Genomic DNA, 22,238 nt, shown 5'->3' with positions numbered 1-22,238 from the left:
CAATGACCATGTTATTTAAGGTGCTGTACCAAGAAACATACTTCTCTCTCTTGGACACACCAGTGTAACATTTCCTAACAATCTCTACCAAGTAAAACCTCAGCTCCACTTGGTGTGTCCCAGTCTCTCCCCTGCATTCGCTGACAACTACAGAAGTTTTTTTAAATCATTCACAGGATCTGCCATGCCACCCGATAAGACTGGACTAACTGTCTTTGTGAAGATAGTAGTAGGCTGCCTTCTTGAACAGCTGCAGTCTCCAAGGTTAAGGTACATCTACAATGCGGCTGGATAGGGAATTATGAGCATGTGCTTCTACATTCCTCAATGAACCAGGATGAGTCAGCTGACTTTACAGTAATGGCAGAGTGAAGGATACAAGGTTGAAATTTATGGTGGAATGTAATTCTTCTAAAGCTGATAGCCTACTCTACTTCAAGGATGTCCAAGATGAACTTAGATCTTTTTGTGAAACTATTTAGTTCCCTATAATAGTATTATTACCAAATGGCATTATGCAGGAGTCCACAGTGCAAAGGCAGGACTTTGCCTCTGTACAGTTATCATTCTTATCAACAGCATCTTGGCATCACAGAAAGATACAATTGATGAGGATAAGGTCAAGAAAGTCGCAGGCCAAGACCAGTGTGCATGCTTATCGAGATAGCTGCTAAAAGTGTATGCATTCTACTGGTATATTAGGCAGTTCTGATAACATTGACTAACCCTCACATATAAAAGGGACAACCAACCTGACATCCACAATTGGGAACATAACCCATTGGAAAGAATGAAGAACCAACCAAAGGAATACAAAGCTATAGACAGGAGTTGCTACAAGTTTAAGTGTCAGAGATCATATCTGTCAAATCTCATCATTCTCAGGCAAGATAACAAAACCACTGAAAACTCTGTGGCCAGGATTTTAATAGCAAGTTCCACAGGTGTGGCATTGAACTGCTGGTATTTCTCAATGCCTGTCCCAGTAAAGTTTCAGGATGCACATGCAGAAGTCCTAAATCCATTAGCAGAACTCTGCCAGCAATGATCTTGCTGCTTTCTGCCCTTTGATGCATCAAGTACAACAGAAGAGTAGGTGCCTACTGGGATTTCCCAGTATTTACACTGGGGTTGATCTGAGAGTCCATTCACTTCTAAAGATTAAAGGGTTGTGGGGAAGCCAAGCTTAGTAAGGGTATGGGAAGATGGGAGTGATAACACCATAGGTTTTCAGTGAGATTTTGTGGATGGGACATGTTCTGGATTCCCCATGTTATCCCATAACACTATCAGAGGATCTGCTGCTGCTCAGGGCCTTGTCAAATGGTTCAAAGATCACCTAGGTCAGAAAGTTTGCTACTCTGAATCCAGAGAATGAGTCTAAAGGAATGGGGAACGTGGACAGTGAGCCCTGCTCAAAAAAATCCAGGTCATAGTTTCTTCTCAGTTTGGATTTTAGTGAGGTACTTGATACGGCATTGTTAGAGAGGACTGGGCCACAATGACAGCAGATGTTCCTTCTGAAATAAATTACAACATAGTTAAGCAGAGGCATCAAAGGATGATCGTACATGGAACTGGATTGGAAAAGGCAAATGGAAGGATAACTCACAGATCATAGCTTTTGTTATTGCCATTTATAATGGCTTTAAAACAAAGTCCTCAAAATCTATGATCCTACATTTGGAGAATGCAAACCATCAGAAATAGTTTGATCAAACAGGAAACTAATCTGGATGGTTGGACTGATGAAAGGCAAATGTCATCTTATGTGGTTAAAGGAGAAGTTGAGGAAGAAACAATAAACAGTGGGAGCATGGCCAAACAGCATTTTAGAGGAGTCAAAGAGACTTGGGAGTAGTAATGAAGAGATTTCTGAAATCAACCCCAATGTGTGGCAGCAGTAACAACAGAAAATAGGATTACAGTAATTTAGCTGGAGGAATAATGCTGACATCTCAGAAGTGATTCTTAGTTTATATAGACTGATCAAGTACCACATGGAGTAATATGTACAATTCACACTCTGTCAAAGATTTCCAGGTATTGGGGATGGTCTGGCAACTAAACTGATAGCTAAAAGGTTGCAATAAAGTGTGCAATAGGGTCACTTGACTTGCATAGATGACTACAATTTTGCAGGTCCTAAGTGCCTATCAGTGAGTCCCTTATAGCCCACATGATGATGCTTCCCTCTGCTGCCTAGCTACGAGAAGAGGCTGCAGATGCTGAGCAGAGATATTTCCCTGGTAACTGTCTTCTTCCTCCTGCTGCTCTCCAATCTAAGCCTCGAGGCCCTCAGACTCTAAGGTCCCCTTGCTGCTCTTCCTCTTGTATTATCTACTGTCTTTAGTTTGAAAGATTATATAGCCTCCATCACAGAACAAAGTCACCTCTACATCTGCATGACATCTATACAGCACAGACTGAAGAGGGCAATGTCATTTCCCAGTACAGTCCTGGTAGTTTCATGGCTTTCATTGCTTCTGCAATTAGCTGCTTTGGTAGGACTACTGCAAGCAGCCACAAATGTAGAGGATATCCTTTATCTCCCATGCTGCACTGGCTGCTGAAAACGTCTGGTGTGCAGATTCCCTCAGGACAGAAGAGTTACATGCCCTTCCTGGAAACGTGGCATTCACAATGAGAAGCTGTTATGATCCACAACAAGCTTCCAGTGAGGGAATAGAATCCTTTCCTGTTGATGACAAGGTGTGCATTCTTCTTGGGAGTCCTTAAGAACTGGAGTGTAGTTGTTGAGGGACGATGTTTGTAAACTTGTGGGAAGCCAGCAAATCTAGCAAGTTCTAATGCTAAGATGCCACTTGTTCTTCACTTAATCAAATTAGACAAAATCATTTCTTTGTGAATATAGTATCTTGGTGATCTCCCTAATGCAGTGATGTGCAACAAATTGAAAGACAAGGCAGAGACATGCCAGGGCCACTCAGCTAAATCCTTTTGTGAGGAAACTGAGAACCAATGTGCAACCTCTGCATGGAAGTGTGACTGAAGGTCTTCCACGGAATTTTTAAAATTTTATTTACAGCGTGGTAACAGGCCCTTCCGGCCCAACGAGTCCGCGCCACCCATTTTAAACCCATATTAACCTACCTGTACGTTTTTTTTTGGAATGTGGGAGGAAACCAGAGCACCCAGAGAAAACCCACGCAGACATGGGAGAACGTACAAACTCCTTACAGACAGCAACGGGAATCGAACCCCAATCGCTGGCGCTGTAATAGCATTGCGCTAACCGCTATGCTACCGTGCCGGTTATGTCACATATTCTAATTATAACAACCCTGGAAATCCTGAGCACGCAAATGCATTGTTCATCAGAGACATCTAGTAGAATGTGGTGTCACTGTGGACTTACTAGAAATAGCTTCTTTACCGATGGGTATATCTTTGCCTCCTGCACCAGTGTCCCTGACCTATCTGTTATTATGGCAAACAAGATTTCCAGTAAGGAGTTCTATAAGCAATGTCACTACTGAGGCATCCACAGAATGAGCATCTTGGCAAGAAAATGTTCACTGCTAGTTTAAGTACACTCTGTGGACATTGGAAGGTGTTTGGAAGTCTGTTCTGAAGCTGGAGAGTCAGGTTTTCAAGTCTCCCAATATCAAGAGAGCACCCCCTTAAATATTAAGAAAATGAACATAGTAGCTCAATGTGCACGTTGTTCTACTGATACCCTTCAACAAAATTATTGAGATCCAATTTATTTTGGTGTTGGTGAAAATGTGTGATTAGCAATGTCATTAGGTGCTGATTCTTAACTAGCATTGTCATTACGGGTATGCCTGATGCCAGGAAATGCTCAGGTCGACTAACATCGATTGCACACAGAAGTTTATTTCTTATTTAGATCAAATGATTCTGCTGCAGTTGGTTCTTAACCATTTACTGAACTTGTGAACACTGACGCAGCATCGGGATCCTGAAATAACATACCAGTAACCCAAGCTCTTCAGGTTGCCTAAGTTTGCTGATGGTACCAAATTGGGAGGATAATCAATTTAGAAGAGGTATGCAATAAATTACAGAAGGACATAAATAAACTTATTTGCTCACAGCTGCTGTTACTTAGATAAAAGTCTGAAATAAAATCCTTTTGTCTTAGAAAGCACTTTTTTTTGTACTGCAGGTGGTACGAGGTTTGTAAAATATTCTGCTTCATCAGAAATAAATAGCGCTCTGCTGTATTAAGCAATATTCCTAAATGTTATCAGGAGAGATAGATGTACACTGACCATCTCTTACTGCCTCTCTGGTTGCTGTTTGCAGGATAACTACTGTTTAGACACAGACTGGAGCATTGAGAATAAATGAATTGTAAATCACATCAATAAAAAGTGTGATCTACACCCACCATTGGTACAGGGAGTAGAATGTCGCTCAGAAATTTCCACTATTATTAAGCAACTATCAAAAGCTTCTCCTTCATGATTGCAGAAGTTCCTAATAAACCACTAAAACAGTTGGTTAATCTGTGGGACAAGGAGAGGTGAGAGGGTGGGAGGGAAAATCCAATTAACTGCTGTTGCAGGCACCTGTGGTTGATTTAAGAGCTGGCAATGACACTTTCACCAAGCCCTGTTAAGCATAATTGAAACCTAGCCTCCACAGCAGGCACAGTCCTTTCAAATGGAAAATTGCTTGTTTGTTTCTTATTAGGGTCAAAAGATTCAGCTGCAAAACTGTGATAATCACTGTTCTGCTGTGGTTGAGCCAAAGCCATCCACTGAACTTGCGAGTACTGAAGCAGTGTACAGGCACTCAGAGGAATTGCCAGTGACATGACCTCTTCTGAATTTCCAGATCTGCTGATGATATCAAATTGGGAGGATGATCAATATTGAGGACAAATGTAACAAATTATAGGAGGACATTAATCAACTCAGAAAATGGAATAAATTATTAACAAACAAAGTGCAACACAAATAAATGTGAGGTACTATGTTTTGATAGGAAGAAATAGAGGTTACTTATTACTGTCACCAAGTCCCCACCCATCCCATCAATATTCTGAGGATCACCACTGACCAGAAACTGAACTATACAGCCGCACAAGCACTGTGGTTACAAGAGCAGGTTAGAGGCAGGGTTTCCTGTGGTAAGTGACTCACCTCCTGACACCCCAAAGCTTATCCACCATTAGCACTCCATCCTCCGCTCTAAACGTTCATTCCTTGCACCATAGTGCCTACAGTGTATACCATCCAAAAAATGCAGTGAAGATACTCACTAAAGCGACTCCCATAACACCCTTCAAACCTCTGACTTCCACCAATGAAAGACAATAAAATATAGGAGCAGAATTAGACCATTTGGCCCATCAGGTCTGCTCCACCATTCAATCCTGGCTGGTTTTTTAATCCCCATTTCTCCTGCCTTCTCTCCGTAACCCTTTACCCCCTTACCAATCAAGAACCTATCAATCTCTGCCTTAAATACACCCAATGACTTGGCCTCCACCGCCCTCTGTGGCCACAGATTCCCCATCCTCTGGCTGAAGAAATCCACCCCGCCCCCATCTCAGTTTTAAAAGGATGTCCCTTATAAAGGATAAGGGCTTAATGACATGGGAACACCACAATTTGCATGTTCCCCTCCAAGTGCAACCCATCCTGACTTGGAAACACATTGCTTTTCCTTCAGTGTCACCAGGCCAAAATCCTGGAACTCTCTACTCAACAGAATACCTTCACTAGAAGAAATTAAGATCCCTGTTCACCACACATCTCAGGGACAATTAAGGATGGCAATAAATGCCAGCTTTGCCACCAAAGCCCAGATCCCAAAAAATGAATAAAAACTTGGAAAACGAGAGTTTAGGTGAAGGAAAAAGGGGGTTTTGTAGTATAAATACACCAATTATAGATAAGCAAGGCCATAAACCAAGCATGACTTTTTTCCAGAACAACAGAACTGAAAAGTAGGAAATTTACTCTAAATCTGTATCAAATCTTGATTCGACCACACAGAATACAGTGAAACTCAGTTAATCCAGTATGATTGGGACAGCAGTGGTGCTGACCTGGCAGATTTTCTGAACTATTGTGTGTTATTTCAATACACCAATATATTTTAATTCACTATTTTGTAGATATTACACAGCAGTAAAATACATTTTCCAGTGATTCTTATAAGTTTAAAGAGAGCATAGGAAACTGGCAAGTACAGTGTATTCCATTGCACTCTTGTAAATGGTAGAAAAGCTTTGGGCTGTTAGGAGATGAGTTACTCACTTGCCAGCCTCTAACTTATTCCTGTGCCCATAATATTTATGTGGCTAGTACACTTGAGTTTCTTGTCAATAGTGACTCCCAGGATCTTAATGGTGTGTGACTAGACAATGGTAATGCCATTGAATGTCAAAGGTGGGTAGTTAAATTCTCTTGTTGAAGATGGCCATTGCCCGGTACTTTTGTGGCACATGTTATTTGCCACTTATCAGCCCGTGCATTGAATACTGTCAAGGTCTTGCTGTATACAGTCATGGGTTGCTTATTTTGCAGAATTGCTACAAACGGAAGTGAACAATTGTTAATCTGATCTCATGTTGGAAGGAATGTCAGTACTGAGGTGACTGAAGATGGCTGGTCAGGACATCATACTGAGGAATTCCTGCAGTGATGTCTTGGAGATGCGATGATTGACCTTGGCCAACCACAACCATCTTGCTTTGTGTGAAATATGCCTCCAACCACTCGACCGTATTCCCTTTGATGTGCATTGATTCTGCTTTACCAGGTCACATTAATGCTACATCCAGTCAAATGCAGTCCTGATGTCAGGGGTAGTCCCTTTTACCTCACCTCTAGAATTCAATTTGAATTACATTGTCAATGATTGCATGCAAGCTGATTGGATGGTAATTAGCCTGATTGGATTTGTCCTGCTCTTTGTGAATGGGATAAACCTGGATAATTTTCCACATTGTCAGGTAAGTACCAGAATTGCACAGTTTAGCTAGTGGTGCAGCATTCCAGAGTGTTGGTCTTCAGTACTACTGCTGGGTTGTTGTCTAGTCCCATAACCTTAGCTGTATCCATTATTATTAGTTGTTTCTTGATATCACAGGGGGCAAATTGAATTGGCTGAAGATTGCATTTTGTGATGGTGGGGATCTCAGGAGGAAGCTAAGATGGATCACATATTTGCCACTTCTGGCTGAACATGCTTATGAATACTTCAGCTTTTTCTTTAGCACTCACATTAGGATAGGGATATTCTTTGAGCCGCCTCCTCCTCCAACTAGCTGTGGAACTGTCCACCTCCATTCATGACTAGATGTAGTAGATGGCATTGGTTTGTTCTGATCTGTTACTTTGTAAAGTTGCTTAGCTCTGTGTTTTACATGTTGCTTTTGTTATTTATCACACAAGTAGTCCTGTATTGCAGCTTCATTGATGATAAAAATAGAAAATGCTGAAACATTCATCAGATGAAGGATCACAGACCTGAAGCACTAACCATTTCCCTTTCCACAAATGCTGCCTGAAAAAAAAAGCATTTTCCAGCATTTTGTTTTTATTTCAGATTTCCAGCATCTGTAATTTTTTTCACTTTCATTTCCAGCTTCAGTATGCTGGCATTTTAGCATTTTTAGGTATACCTGGTGCCATTAACAGCAAAGCTCTTGTGCACTCCTCATTGAAATTGTGTCACTCCCTGGCTCAACAGTAATGATAGAGTAAGGAATATGCCAGGCCACGATGTTTGTAAATTACAGAATGAGGTGTATATTTTTGCTACCATTGATGGTCCTTAGTACCTCAAGGATACTCAGTTGAGTTGCCAGAACTATCCTGAGGCTATTCCACCTAACATACTTATGATGTTACATAATACAATAGAGGATGTCCTCAGTGTGAAGTTGGGATTTGGTGTCTCCAGAAAGACTTCGAGCATAGAACAGTACAGCACAGGAACAGGCCCTTCGGTCCACAATGTTGTGCTGAACCAATTACACTAGTAATAAAATGCCCAACTAAACTAGTTATTTAAGACAGATATTTATTTATTTATTAGTCACATGTACATCAAAACACAGTGAAATCTAATCACTTCTGCCAATACAATGTCCATATCCTACTATTTCCCTCACATTCATGTGCCTTTCTATGAGTTTCTTGAATGCCCCTATCATAATTGCCTCCACCACCACCCCAGGCAGTGCATTCCAGGCACCCACCACTCTCTGTGTAAAAAAAACTTGTCCCGCACATCTTTTAACTTACCTCCATCACCTTAAATGTATGCCCTCTGGTATTAGACATTTCAAACCTGGGGAAAAGATACTGGCTGACTACTCTATGCATGCCTCTCAATCTTATAAATTTCTATCAGATCACCCCTCAGCCTTCACGGCTCCAGAGAGAACAACCCAGGTTTGTCCAACCTATCCTCATAGCACATGCCCTCTAATCCAGGCATCATCTTTGTAAACCTCTTCTGCATCCTCTCCAAAGCCTCGACATTCTTCCTATAATGGGGTGACCAGAACTGAATGCAATATTCCAGATAATGGCCTAACTAAAGTTTTAGACTTTGTGTTGGTTGCTTCTACCCCATTGCTATCATGCATCTGCCACAGACAGGCTGGCAAGGACAATGTCAAGTAAGTTCTCCCTTGTCTTCGTTCACTCACTAGGTGCCACAGATCCCACCTGGCAGCTGTGTCCTTTGGAAGCCAGTCAATTCAATCTGTGGTGGTGCTACTAAACCAATCTTGGTGATGGACACTGAAGTCACCCACCCTTGGTATATTCTGTGCCCTTGCTACTTTCAGTGCTTCATCCAAATGTTGTTCAACATGAAGGAGCACCAATTCATCAATTGAGGAAGGATAATGGGTGGTAATGAGACTGCATGGGGTCTGAAGTCAATGCTGAGGAGTGAAAATGCTAAAATCCACCGGAACGATATTTTGCTGGTGGGACAAGGGGCTGTGATGGAGGAGTCCGTGCACTGTATGATTCAATGTATGTTCAATGCAATGTATGATTCTGTGAATATGACTGTGTCAGGGATGTATTATACTAATACTCATTTTTGGCGAGTAGTAAGAACAAAAGAACAGGTAACGACCCAAAAAAATCTATGACAACTAAGGTACCTTGGATTTTAGTAAAAATGTCCTAAAAACAAGTCTTTTTATTTGGAGCTAGATTTGTTACCCACTTTTTCTATTCTAATAACAAGCTCTGCTCATGGCTGCTTATTTTCCAAACGGCCCAGTGTGCTGATCAGTCATTTATTTCTTCTAAGACTGGCTAAGCAGAGAAATACAAGAATGAAACTAATTACTTAGATTCTGCCCAGCCTAAAAACTATTTCATAAACTTTTGTTCATTTTCAGTCTAATCTTCAGAACAGCAGATTTCCCATGATCTCGTTTCTCAGTAATTCAGGGTTTGCAAATTGTCTCTACGTAGCCAATGCCAGCATTTATTTCTCACTGAGATAGTGCCCAAAAAGCTTGAATTGTCTGCTTGCAGATGTGGAGACAAGGTGTACTCTCAGTGGGCCGAGTTAGGTTTCTGTCCTGCACAGTCAAGGATGACAAGGTCTTGCCGGTGTTATTTGTGGAATACCACATATCATACTATGTGAGTTTACCAAAATTCTGGTTCCTGTATTCACATTGTTGAACCTAGTAAAATGGGGCATCTCAAGAGCACTGGAAATCCCACAGGAAACTTCCTTTTATAATTCAACCACACATTATCCTTCTTTCTCTCTATATTCCCTCCTCTAATTCTGAGTTTTCTTTGTTACATTACTCTCAGTATTCATGTTTTTCACTGCTACCTCATTGCTGGTGTTTTTTTTCTATTACTTCAGTGATTTGTGCCAATTACTACAACTGATTCCATAATTTTGCATGTATTTCCTATCTTGATGTGGAAAAAAAATGAGGGCATGAACCACGGAAGTAATATACAAATAGTGGGAAACAGCTGGAGCTGAAAAGTGAAGATCTTTAGGAACACGTCAGAGACAGCCTTCTCAGAGATTGTCACATTTAAAGCATATGGTAACAACATAATGGAAAATGATAGAGAAGACAGCTGTTGGTTGCTGGAAAAGAGTTAGAAGGATACCTGAGATCATCACCTATGAAGAAAAGCATACTCTGGCATCAAACTTGTTTGAAAATATTATTCTGGCAATGTGAAGCTGATGGTAAGGCAGGAACTAGAACCTAAAGCTCTCCCTTAAGTCTGTATCTGGGAGGAAATACTAACTGCACAACAGCTTAGAGAATAAAATCAAGTACTTGTCTCTCAGAACACAATTCATGAGCCAAGTTATTACTTCTAGGCTTTGGCTGGTGCAATCAGGGCTTTAGTGACAGAACAAAGGGCACAATATCTACTGGTTACCAAGACATCAACAGTACCAGTTTAGAAGACTAGCAGAATATTCTGCATAATCTCCCCAGGGACAACTACTTCCATAAGGCCTGTTGCCCTGACAACCAATATTCTGTCCCATGTCTATTTGTGGAGTCGCATACTATTCCATCTATCATCTTTCCTCACGATAGTGGCACTGGAAAATTCTCTGTTTGGTTGGCTTCATCGCCGGACAAAGGGCAGCAAGTGAACTAACATTTAATTAATCCAAGCACAGGGAACCAGACCATCAGCCTTGGACTCTGCTATCTGTCTGTCAATGTGCTCATAACTGTACAGAGCCGTTGTGCAGATCGTAAGTTCCAGGTCCTCAATAATTTGATTGGTAACTTCAGACCTGAGAAAGGAAATGGAAATTGTGATAATGAATAGGGGTGGCTTTTTTCTTGCCAGGTCACAGAGGTTAAGAATGAGCTGATGATAGCAGTTTTGAAAAGATAAAATTGCCAAGTTAACAAATCCATTTATAATATCAGCTTGCATGGAGGCAAGGAAGTTTGTGAAAATGGGTTCAAAGAATTGTCCACAGTGATAAAATGAACTCTGACAACTGGGGAGATCAAAACTATCACCACAGATGTCATGCTATAGAGGAGAAAGAGCAAGGAGGCAGCTGTGTCCCAAGCAATGGCTTCTTCAGGGCAAAGTTGTTTATCAGCTCCTTTATCTGAATCTCTATTTTGTAATAACCAATAAAGGGAGACTAAATCTGCTGTTGGTTCTGCAGCATTTATTCACCACCAAGGAAATGTAAAATCAGTGGCAGAGACAATTATAATAACCAATGATAAATGCTTTTTGATATAATGCATCAGAAAACAGAGCAGAAGCTTCAGGACTGAAGATCAAGCCTTCCTTAATCCTATATTTTCACATTTTGCTCATAGTCTTTGCTCCGAATAGGATTCCTTTGGGCAGCTGGTAAGAACATAGGTTCTTTTCAAATATTCAAACCACTTCAGAACAATATGCTAGTGAAATCTCTGCATTGCTGTTATTGCCCCTGGGTAAAATAAGAAGTCGAATGATGGTGTCAACTATCTTCAGACACTTTATCTGAGACCATCTGAAATACCCTTCGTGGAGGCTTGGCCATTAGAAGTAAAATCCCATTTAATCTAATGAGATAAGCTTGGTTGATTGAAAGCCACAAATTAAGTGAGGAAGATAGATTATTCGCACAACTCTGTATTGTTCATTAAAATCAGAATAGGATTTTTTCTATTGATTAAATATTAAGCTAAAACTTGGCACCAACAAAATAAAGGATTCCCAAGTGTTTTATAAGGACACGAACTTAAATGACCTTTTGTTCACAGCTTGGCTTTGGAGACAAGGATATCAAAAAGGCTCTTGAGTTGAATGACCAATTTGGAATGCCAGGACAGGCAGTTAACACGAATGGCTTGGACTGGGGGAGATTTAGGAAAGCCAGAACACAAAAAAGCAAATGGGAAGGAAAAATTAATTATTTATCCTATTTAAATTCCATCACCAAGAACAGAACTGCACAGATGAAAGCACAAAGTATGTAGTATTGATTCTTCTTTGCCCTACTAGGGGGAATAGAATAAAAAAAACTAAAACTAAATAAAAGAAAGTGGTACTAAGGTAAAAGATTTAATTGAATGATAGAGCAGACAAAAGAGGCCAAATGGTCTATTCAAGCCTCTATTTATTTCCTTACCCATCTGAGCCTCCTGACTGTGAGCTCCAATGAATAAGTGTTTATTCATTAACATTAACAATATCTTATCCTCAACAGGGTGGTGTGAATTTTGAGGGGGTGTTCTCTCCCTCATCAACTTTAACTTTGAAACCCCATAAAATCTGCTACACTGTTTTCTGGAATTTCCACTACTCTCCACCAAACTTCCTCCAGACTCATTTACCTCACTAGAATGTTTGGGTAAATTATTTAATTTGGGGATAATTACAAAAAGTGCCAAATAATATTATTAAGTATACATGGAACATGGTAATTAAAGGAATAGAAAAAAAAGCCAAATTCAATACGCCTCCTTCCCCCCTCCTCATCACCACTTACTATTGTGGGCTTCAAGGTGAAATCCTCTGACTTCTGCCTGTCGTGAGCCTAATGGAGTCACTAATGGGTCACAGAAACATCTCCTTACAGTTCTCCTTGAAGTCCTGAGATGTTTCATTTTAGAAATTACTGCCTTTTATAATAATGCTCTCCTCCAGTCACTACTATTTAACTTCATGTTACCATGGCATTTCTGATAAAAATATCACAATAATTATTTTATTGAAAACTGTTCAGGGAAATAAGTGACAAATCCCAAATGAAGACTGAAAACATATTTGTGCTTTGTGATGTCTATGCAAAGACTTATCCTCTCAAGGGTAAATGAACTATCTGGTTATATTGTGCGTCAAGTTTTGTTAAGTATCAGTGAAATAGATTCTTAGCAAAACCTGATACACAATACAACTTGGCAAGAGGCATGCACCCTTCAAATAATTCAGCACACAGTAGCATTGTTGCTGTAGATTCACAAGTTCTAAACACAACTCACCATGAGAAAATAAGAACAAAAAGTCAAGTAGGTCCAGATTATCAAAACATTTTAAGGTTGTGTTACAACATATAATAAATTGCAATAATTGAGGGTACCTGAACAATCTCCAGCATTTCTGACTTGCTGATATATCCATTTCCATCTAGATCATACATACTGAACGCCCACTTTAGCTTCTGCTCCAGTTTGCCTCTTGATGTGACACTTAGTGCAATGATAAACTCCCGGAAGTCTATTGTTCCATCTCCATTGGCATCAAAAGTGCGAAAAACATGCTCAGCAAATTTGGAAGCATCCCCATAGGGAAAGAAGTTCCCATAAATTTTCTTGAATTCTTCCATTGATAAGTTCCCACTAGGGCAATCCCTGAGGAAACCCTTATACCACTCCTGAATCTCATGCTCCGTGAAGTCTGTGCTGTCCAGCAAATCCTGCATCACCTCAGGCCGTAGTTTGCTATTCTGCTTCCCCATCTTGAATTTAAAGGCCTTAAGCTGCAGAACAATTGCAAAAGAACATTGATTTGAACCAAGTTAAAGTGAATCCAATCCAACATGCCAAGTGATATTCGATAGCAACAACAGCATCATTTCAAAAGATTTAACACATCAAAAATATGTAAGACTTAGAAACAGAAAACTCAGCACATATACAGGTCAGTAACTGAAGAATAAACCCAAAATCTTGGTTAGAATCCATATTTGAGAGCTTCCTATGCATTAGCACCAAGAACCATCATAATCACCTCAGAAAGGAGGGTTTGCTGGATATTAAACAGATCCCAAATTAATGAGAAATAAATTGTCTTTTTCATTCTGTGTGTCGTACAGGACGGTTGTCAGAAAAAGGTCACAGTGAAATTAAATACAAATGATAGTGTATTCAAAAGCAGTTTATGGCAACACAAGTTAGAAAAGTTAAAATTCTTACTTTTGTTTATCAGGATATGCTTTCTAATAAATATGATCAAGAATCTTGATGTCCGACCAATGCTCCAGAATCAATTATTACCAATCATCGCTGCCACTAATTCCTCAATCTACACATATTCTGATTTATGAATTTTCCCTACAATAATATTGACCCTTTGAGTTATACTTCTTTGATTTGTAAAGCTATTTCTCACTATAACTAATAGTGCACCACTCTTGATGCATATAAGAATACTGTCCAAAAATAGCCATAATATATTTTGTCAAGTTTTTTTTCGATTAATAAATGTTTTACTTAAACTTCCCCTTTGTAAATCAAGAAATAACTATTACAATACAAGTTCTTGGAATATAGCACTTGCCATTAACCTGTTACAATGCATTATACAATTCCCATCACTTTGATCATCCTGCTTCAATCTCCTACAATCAGGCAAACAAATGTCATAGATGTCATGGAGTCATACAGCACAGAAACCTGCCCTTTGGCCCACCGTGTTCATGCTGACTGTCAAGCACCCACTTATACTAATCCTAAACTAATCTAATTTACTCTCCACACATTAAGTCCCCCCAGATTCTACCACTCACCCACTCTAGGAGTAATTTACAGTGGCCAATTAACCTACCAAACTGCACATCCTCATAATGTGAGAGGAAACTGGAGCATCCAGAGGAAACCGGAGCATCCAGAGGAAACCCATGTGATCACAGGGAGAATGTGCCATTGTGCTGAGTTTTGAGAAAGATACAGAAAGGCTTCAGGAATACTGTGCACCATTTTTTTCAATTCCAAAATAAACTTTATTCATCATAAAAAAACAAACTATATACAACAATAAAACAGTGCAAACCTTTACATTCGTGTACGGATCCATCATTAGTGTTACCTTTTTATATAAAAAAACACAGCACCGATGTCACTCATGTGGCTCCCTGGGGGGGCTACACCAATTCCTTATTTACTATATTTAATGGTCTTTCTCGCCTGACCTCACCCCTCCCTCTCCAGTGGCAGAAGAACCCTAAACTGTAGTCCTTCCCTGCCGAGCCCTTGCGTTGGCTGCACCCAGCTTCAGTGCATCCCTCAGCATGTACTCCTGCAGCCTGGACTTTGCTACACCCTCCTCACAAACCCACAGCCCGCAAAGAGGTGGGCTACCGTCTCATCCCCAGCTCAGTCCTTCCGGGGTCAGCGCGCACTTGGACTGATGTTTCGACCATGCAGGAAGGATCTGACTGGGAGGGCACCTCTCACCACCAGCCAAGTGAGGTCTTGGTGCTTGTTAGTGAGTTCTGGCGATGAGGCATTCTGCCAGATGGTCTGGACAGTCTGCTCAAGGAACCACCCCACGGTATCCATCAAGTCCTTCTCCTGCAGTGTCTGCAGGATGTTCTGTGCTGACCACTGCTTGATGGACTTGTGGTCAAAGAGCTTTTCCACAAAGGACATATAGTGCGGCAATGTCCAGCTGACTAATCCCACTTCAACATCCCACCCACCCCTATCTCAACAGCACAGGAATCAATCTGATGAATCTTTGCTGCACTCCCTTTATTGTGAGTACATCCTTCCCCATGTGGGGAGACCAGACCTATAGTGGTCTCACTGGGAACCTACGTGAAGGCTTCTTCACTCTTGTACTCAAATGCTCTTGCAATAAAAGCCAACGTACCACTATTTATCTTTCTAACTGCTTGCTGATCCTGCATCAGATATTTGGATACAAGGACGTGCCAACACCTTTCAAATGCACACTTTTTAAATACACTGCCTTTTAGTTTTTTTTTAAATCCAGCAAACTGTTTGACCTTACATTTACTCAGCAGGTCAGGCAGCATCTATGAAGGGAAATAGACAGTTGATGATTTGGGTTGAGACCCTTCATCTGGACCTCTCTCTTTTCACAGAAGCTGCCCGACTTGTTGACCATGTCAGGCATTTCCTGCTTTTATTTCTGGTTATCATTACCCTTTTTGCTATTGTGCCCCATCACTTTGTCCTTTCTCTAACTTTCTAAATTTGCCCTCTTAGGAGACAGCTTGGGAACTTAAAACACTTTGACATCAATATTGCTGCACTGAGCAAGACAGGTTGGGCAGGGGATGGCCAGTTTAAAGAACAAGGCAGTTAGTACATCATCTTCAAGAGGGTATACCATAAAAGGAAGACTATCTTCATGAAGTGAGCTTCACCATCAAGATTGAGTTAGTCTAGTGTTTCAGTGACTTCCCTGCAGAATTGGTAAATGCTTTATGACCCTTGCACTCACTCCAAGACATGTTAACTGCTTTCCATTATCAGGAGCAATAGATTAGAAAGGCATGGTAAAACCAACATTAACTGTACCAACATTTCAGGCAGTTATCACACAGCTGTTTGTACTTATTTAAATAATATGCCTGTTCTGCAAGTCCTTTCAGGCAATGTCCCTGCCGTCAGCCTTTTTAGTTATTTTCTGCGGTAGTCCACAAACTTCTAATTACTTCTGCACTGAGACCAGTAAACCTCTCTGGCCATTGAAAATTCTAGGTTCAAAGCTAATATACATACTTTTCTGCAAAAGGAAACAAAATAAACAGCATTCGGACAGAGTGCAGGGGGAAGATTTCCCCAGCTCCCCCTCCCCCCCATTTGTTTCCACCTATCACCTACCAACCTCTGTCTCACCCCTCCTTCTCACTTCTATATACTGGCTATCTTCCCCCTACATTCTCATTCCTGATGAAGGGTCTTGACCCAAGACATCAATCATCCCTTTGCCTCCACAGATGCTGCCTGACTCACTGAGTTCTTCCAGCAGTTGATTTTTTGCTTGAGATTCCAACATCTGCCGTCTTGTGTCTCCTTGCATACTTTTCTGCATTGAACTTCATCTGCCACAATGTTCCCCCAGTCAATCATTTCATCTGTCAATATCCCTTTGCAACATTTGCCACTCAGATCCATGCTGGCTCTCTTCATCAGTTTGTGTTTTTCCAAAAACTTCCTCACCAGCACAAATACAAAATTCAGGAATTGGAACAAATTAGTAACTTCCCCTCAGCTGATCTTCTACTAACAGACCTATCATTTCCTCGTTTCTTTCTTCATTCATCCTTCAATAATGGAGTTATTTCTGACTTCTTAAATTCAGAGTTTTGGAACATAAGTAACATATCATGAGTCTCCTCACCAGATTTCTTTTAGTACTGTTCTATGATGATTGTGGGTTGTAGGGATGAAGACCATGCCTGCCCTGGAGATTTATCTCTATTACTTTACATTACTTTTAATTTAAGCACGAAAATAATTTTATGCATTGTAGATGGGATCAGCAAGGTGAAATCATGCTCGTCATAAAACTGGACTGGGCACTTCCTGTCTCAATTCACAACAGCATACATGATCTTTTCCAGAAATGATGTCAACACTTACACAGCACCCATTTCTGCCCTTGCTGATATAAATTGAAACTCAAAGCTGCAATCTACAACCATCATGGAACAGTCTTGTTGCAATCAGCAGTCAATCATGCTGATCTGTTGCTTTTTTAAAGGACACTCTGTTGACATTTGATGACTAGGCATGTTCAGAGATGAAGACAAAGGAGACTGCAGATGCTGGAATCTAGAACAAAAGAAAACAGAATGCTGGAAGAATTCAGTGGGTCAGGCAGGATCTGTGGAGGCTGCTTGACCCATCGAATTCTTCCAGGTTTCGTCTCACCACCTCTCTTCCCTCCCACTCCAATAATCCGAGCCTGCTCTCTCCTCTGATGCTACACCTCACCCCAGCTTCAACCCGTCATGTCTTCACCACCCATCCCAACCTCCCCCTCTCTGACACTGAGCAGTCAGTCCTCAGCAGAAGCCTCACATTTGTACCCTTATGCCAGCACCTCTGAGTTCTGAACCCAACACGACATCGAGCACTACTTCGACCACCTTCTCGCATATTTCTTCAGCAAGGAATCCTCACCCCACCCCCAAATGATGACCCTTTCTCCCATCTCCAGCACTTCCCTTCCACTTCTACTCCACCTTCTGGCCCTTTACCCTCTCTAGATCTTTTGACAACATTGACCACCTTGACTTCTCCAATTCCCTCACCCACTCCATCCTTACCCCCCACCCACCTCCCCCAAACGTGCAGCACTCCACTCACTTCAGACCAATCCTAACCTCATCATCAAACCCGTAGACAAGGGTGGTGGGGAGGGTTGCCATTGCAGACTGGTGTACTGACCTCTACCTTGCAGAGGCCAGAGGCCACGCCAGCTTTCTGACACTTCGTCATTACTTCCTCTGGACCACGACCCCACTAATGAACAGCAGGGTACCTTCTCCTAGACTGTTACATCTCATCACATCAAGAGACTTCCTCTGGTCAGCCTCCAACCTGACGATACCCTGACCTCATACTGCCCATCTCTATCTTTTACCCAAGATCCATAAATAGGACTACCCTGCGAGGCCCATTGTTTCTGCCTGCTCTTGCCCTACCAAACTCATTACTTCAAACCTGGACTCCATCATATTTCCCCTTGTATATCTAGGACACCTCTCATGCCCTCCAACAATTTGATAACTTTCCGTTCCCCGGCCCCAACTGCCTCACCTTTACCTTGGATGTCCAGCCTCTACATACCTCCATCGCCTATCAACAAGGTCTTAGGGATTTCCATTTTTTTCTTGAATAGATACCCAACTAGATCCACTAAAACACTTATCTGCTTGGCAGAACTTGTCCTTTCCCTCAACAACTTCTCTTACGATTCCTCCCTTTGTCTGCAGATCGATGAGGTAGCTATGGGCACTTGCATGGCCGCTAACTACGCCTCTCTTTGTTGGCTGCATGGAACAGTCCTTGTTCTAAGCCTATTCTGGCACATCCCCCCCCTCCTCATCTGCTTTATCGACGACCACTTCAGTGCTGCTTCCTGCACTCGTGTGGAACTTGTCAATTTCACCACCTTTTCCACCACTTCCACCCTGCCCAAAAATTCACCTGGACTACCTCTGACATTTTTCTTCCTTTTCTGGATCTCTCTGTCACTATCTCAGAAGAAAGACTTGCTATTGACATCTTCTGTAAACCCACCGACTCCCACAGCTACGCTGACCATACCTCCTCCTACCCTGCCATCCTTTTCTCTCAATTTCTCTGTCTCTGCTCTATCTGTTCTTACGATGAAGCATTCTGTTCCAGGGCTTCTGAAATGCGCTTCTTCTGGAAACACGACTTTCCCTCTACCACAGTTGAAGGAGTTCTCACACACATTACCTCCATTTCCAGCACATCTGCTCTCACCTCCCCCGCCCTCCCAACCCTTCCCCAGACAGAACAGAGAAAGAGTTCCCTTGGTCCTCACCTTTCATCCCGCCAGCCTCCACATCCAGCATATCATCCTTCGCCATTTCCACCAATTCCAATGGATCCTACCAACAGTCACATCTCCCCCTCTCCCCATTTTCTGCAGGGACCACTCTTTTCTTGACTCCCTGGTCTGCCCACCCTCCCCACCCACCCATCCCTCCTCATTCCCTGGCAATCGTAGGTGTAACACCTGTCCCTTCACTTCCTCCCTAACCACTGTCCAGGGAGCTAAACAACCCTTCCAACTGAGACAGAGGTTCACTTGCACCTCTTCCAACCTGGTCTACTGCACTTGGTGCTCACAAATGTAGCCTCCTCTACAATGGAGAAACCAAGCATTGACTAGGCAACCATTTTGCGGAGCACTTGTGTTCTGTCTGCAATAGCCATCTTGAGCTTCCAGCTGCAGATCACTTTATCTCCCCTTCCCACTCCCACACTGACCTTGGCCTTCTCCATTGCTACAGAGAGGCCAAAAGCAAATTGGAAGAACAACATCTCATATTCCACTTAAGTAGCTTACAACCCAACAGCAAAAACATTGAATTTTCCAGTTTCAGGTAACCCATAGCCCTGGTGTTCTCCCAAATTTCCTAAATTTCCTTTTCCTTTGTTCACCTTCCCAATCCCTTCCGCGCCCACCCCGTTCCCTTAAATTAAAATTAAATTTTAAATTTTATTTACAGCGTGGTAACAGGCCCTTCCGGCCCAACAAGTCCGCGCCGCCCATTTTAAACCAAAATTAACCTATCCGTACGTCCTTGCAATGTGGGAGGAAACCAGAGCACCGGAGGAAACCCACGCAGACACGGGAGAACATACAAACTCCTTACGGACAGCTGCGGGAATCGAACCCTGATCGCTGGCGCTGTAATAGCATTGCACTAACCGCTACGCTACCGTGCTGCCCCTTCTCCCACTTATTCCATCTGCCCATAATCTCCTCCCCAGCTATCACCTACCAGCCTCTGGCTGCATCGCTCTCCCATACTGCTATACATGGGAAATCTTTCGTCTTCCCTTTTGGTCCTAATACAGAGTCTCAACACAAAACATCGACTTGCACCTTTTGCCTCCACAGATGCTTCTTGACCTGTTGAGTTCTTCCAGCATTCTGTTTTATCTTTAGAGCTGACTTTGAATGTGCTTAAACTAACAGCATACATCCAGTATTTATCTGCTGAGGCACTCATTCAATGAATGCCTCAATAGTGCCCACTGGCAACAACCATTGGTGTGACTGCGTCGTTCACAGGTTGGGTGGGAACTTTGGCGTCGAAGGTCCATCAACAATGAGACTACTCCAACACAGAGTCAGGTTTACCAAGGCAGTCATCATTGAATATGCAGCACTCTACGGAAAGAACTTTAGCCACACTTACATGCTTGAACTGCTGTCTCCATAAAGGCCAAGGCCACATTTCAATGCAAAAGGATCATTTCAAGCAGATATTTGCCATATCTTCCAATTTGCTGCTCACCAAAGCATCAGGAGTTACTAAGGCATTGCACTTATAAAGAAACTATTTCATATATCTTGATTTCAGTGAGAGGGATCATCTCTGACAATGAGATTCCTTGCTTCCTATTAAGCTACATTAATGTGCCCAGCGTTGCTTGCTTCCCACTTCACTAATGTGCTCAGAAAAGATCCCCTTAACAATCCAGACCTTTTCATGAACAGGAAAGGCTTCCTCAATGTCTAGGTTGTTGTGGATTATCAAAAGAATTTCTTGATAGTTAATACCATGTTGTCAAGAAGGATATGATTCCCTCATTATGGAGTCAGCAGTAACTACCACTGTCCTGAAGGATGGATCCTGGTGGACAAGGACTACTTTCTACATTTTGTGATAAGCTCACAGCTGAGAGAAGTCCAGATGGCAATTCAGACCAAACTTATACATTGACGGACTAGGCTGTGCTCTCCAACTACACCAAGAGATTGCAGATACAATGAGAGCCATCAAATGACAAGGATTGCAGCAGGAAATGCCACTGGCCTCCTCAAGATGAGATTCCATAGCCTGCATTAATCTGTGAGCAAATGAACAGATTTAAATACATCATCATGTGAACAATCCTGCAAACTGCAGCTGGTACCATAGTAAAAGAAGCAAAGACATCTGGAGCCCAAATGTCTAAAAGGTAGATCCTGAGGTGTAGCAGGAGGAATGTCCCTGCTCAGTATCCACAGTCTTGTCTTGCAGCTGAGCAGAGGCAGCAGGCATTGTCCACACAAATAGAGACACATTGCTAATAAGGAGCCCACAAAATTGTTGCCCCTCAGGCAAATGACGTGACCTTCCCCACATTCCCATTCTTACCACCAATGTAGTATAGCAATAATCAGCCAAGGAAGCAGCACAGGTTACATTTAACCTCTCATATATTGCAAGTGCATCTGCCTTGGGTAGTGAACAAATCCATGTGAGTTGGCCTGCTACAATTATTTTCAGTAGTCCCCAACTCACCTTGCCATAGTTTTTGAGAAAATGTTAATTTATTTTCACTCACTCTTTCTCAGTCTCCATGGTCCATTTCTCATAATTTAGAAGCCACCTCTCAAAAAGGTAGACTTTGATAATGGAATTCACCATTTCCTTAGTGCACCAGCAGAGTCTTTGGCCTCAAAGGAACGTTTGAAGATCGAAGACATCAAACTTGACACAAAGCTCATGCCTTACAGGGTAGCAATGATCCCTGCCTTCCTATATGCTTTTGAGACATGGACTACTTATAGCAGGCACCTCACAGCACTGAAGACATATCATCAATACTACCTCCACAAAATCCATTAACAGGATAAAAGCAAGCAACGTCAAGGCCCTCTTCCAAACCAACATAGCCAGCATCAAGGTAATCACACCAACTCAACTCCAAGGGGAAGCCCACATAGTTTGCATACATAACACCAGACTCCCAAAACAGGCATTCTACTCTGAACTCCATCAAAGCATGGAAGTTAGCA

At 41.9% G+C, this 22,238-nt stretch overlaps 1 protein-coding gene across 5 annotated transcripts in view; it reads right to left on the bottom strand.

Annotated features, from left to right (window-relative positions):
• Positions 1 to 22,238, bottom strand: part of LOC127574089 (neurocalcin-delta) — a 218,982-nt gene that overhangs the window by 19,057 nt on the left and 177,687 nt on the right. For all 5 annotated transcript variants that reach the window (XM_052022753.1, XM_052022754.1, XM_052022755.1 and 2 more), the window contains one exon: positions 13,072 to 13,470. In XM_052022753.1, coding sequence (XP_051878713.1) covers positions 13,072 to 13,449 — 378 coding nt within the window. In that variant the 5' untranslated portion in view covers positions 13,450 to 13,470. The remainder of the gene's footprint in view (positions 1 to 13,071; positions 13,471 to 22,238) is intronic.

This window comes from Pristis pectinata, chromosome 9, assembly GCF_009764475.1.
Source record: "Pristis pectinata isolate sPriPec2 chromosome 9, sPriPec2.1.pri, whole genome shotgun sequence".
Lineage (NCBI taxonomy): Eukaryota > Metazoa > Chordata > Chondrichthyes > Rhinopristiformes > Pristidae > Pristis > Pristis pectinata.
Note: the sequence above shows the minus strand (reverse complement) of the source record. Positions and strands in the feature narration are given on the sequence as shown.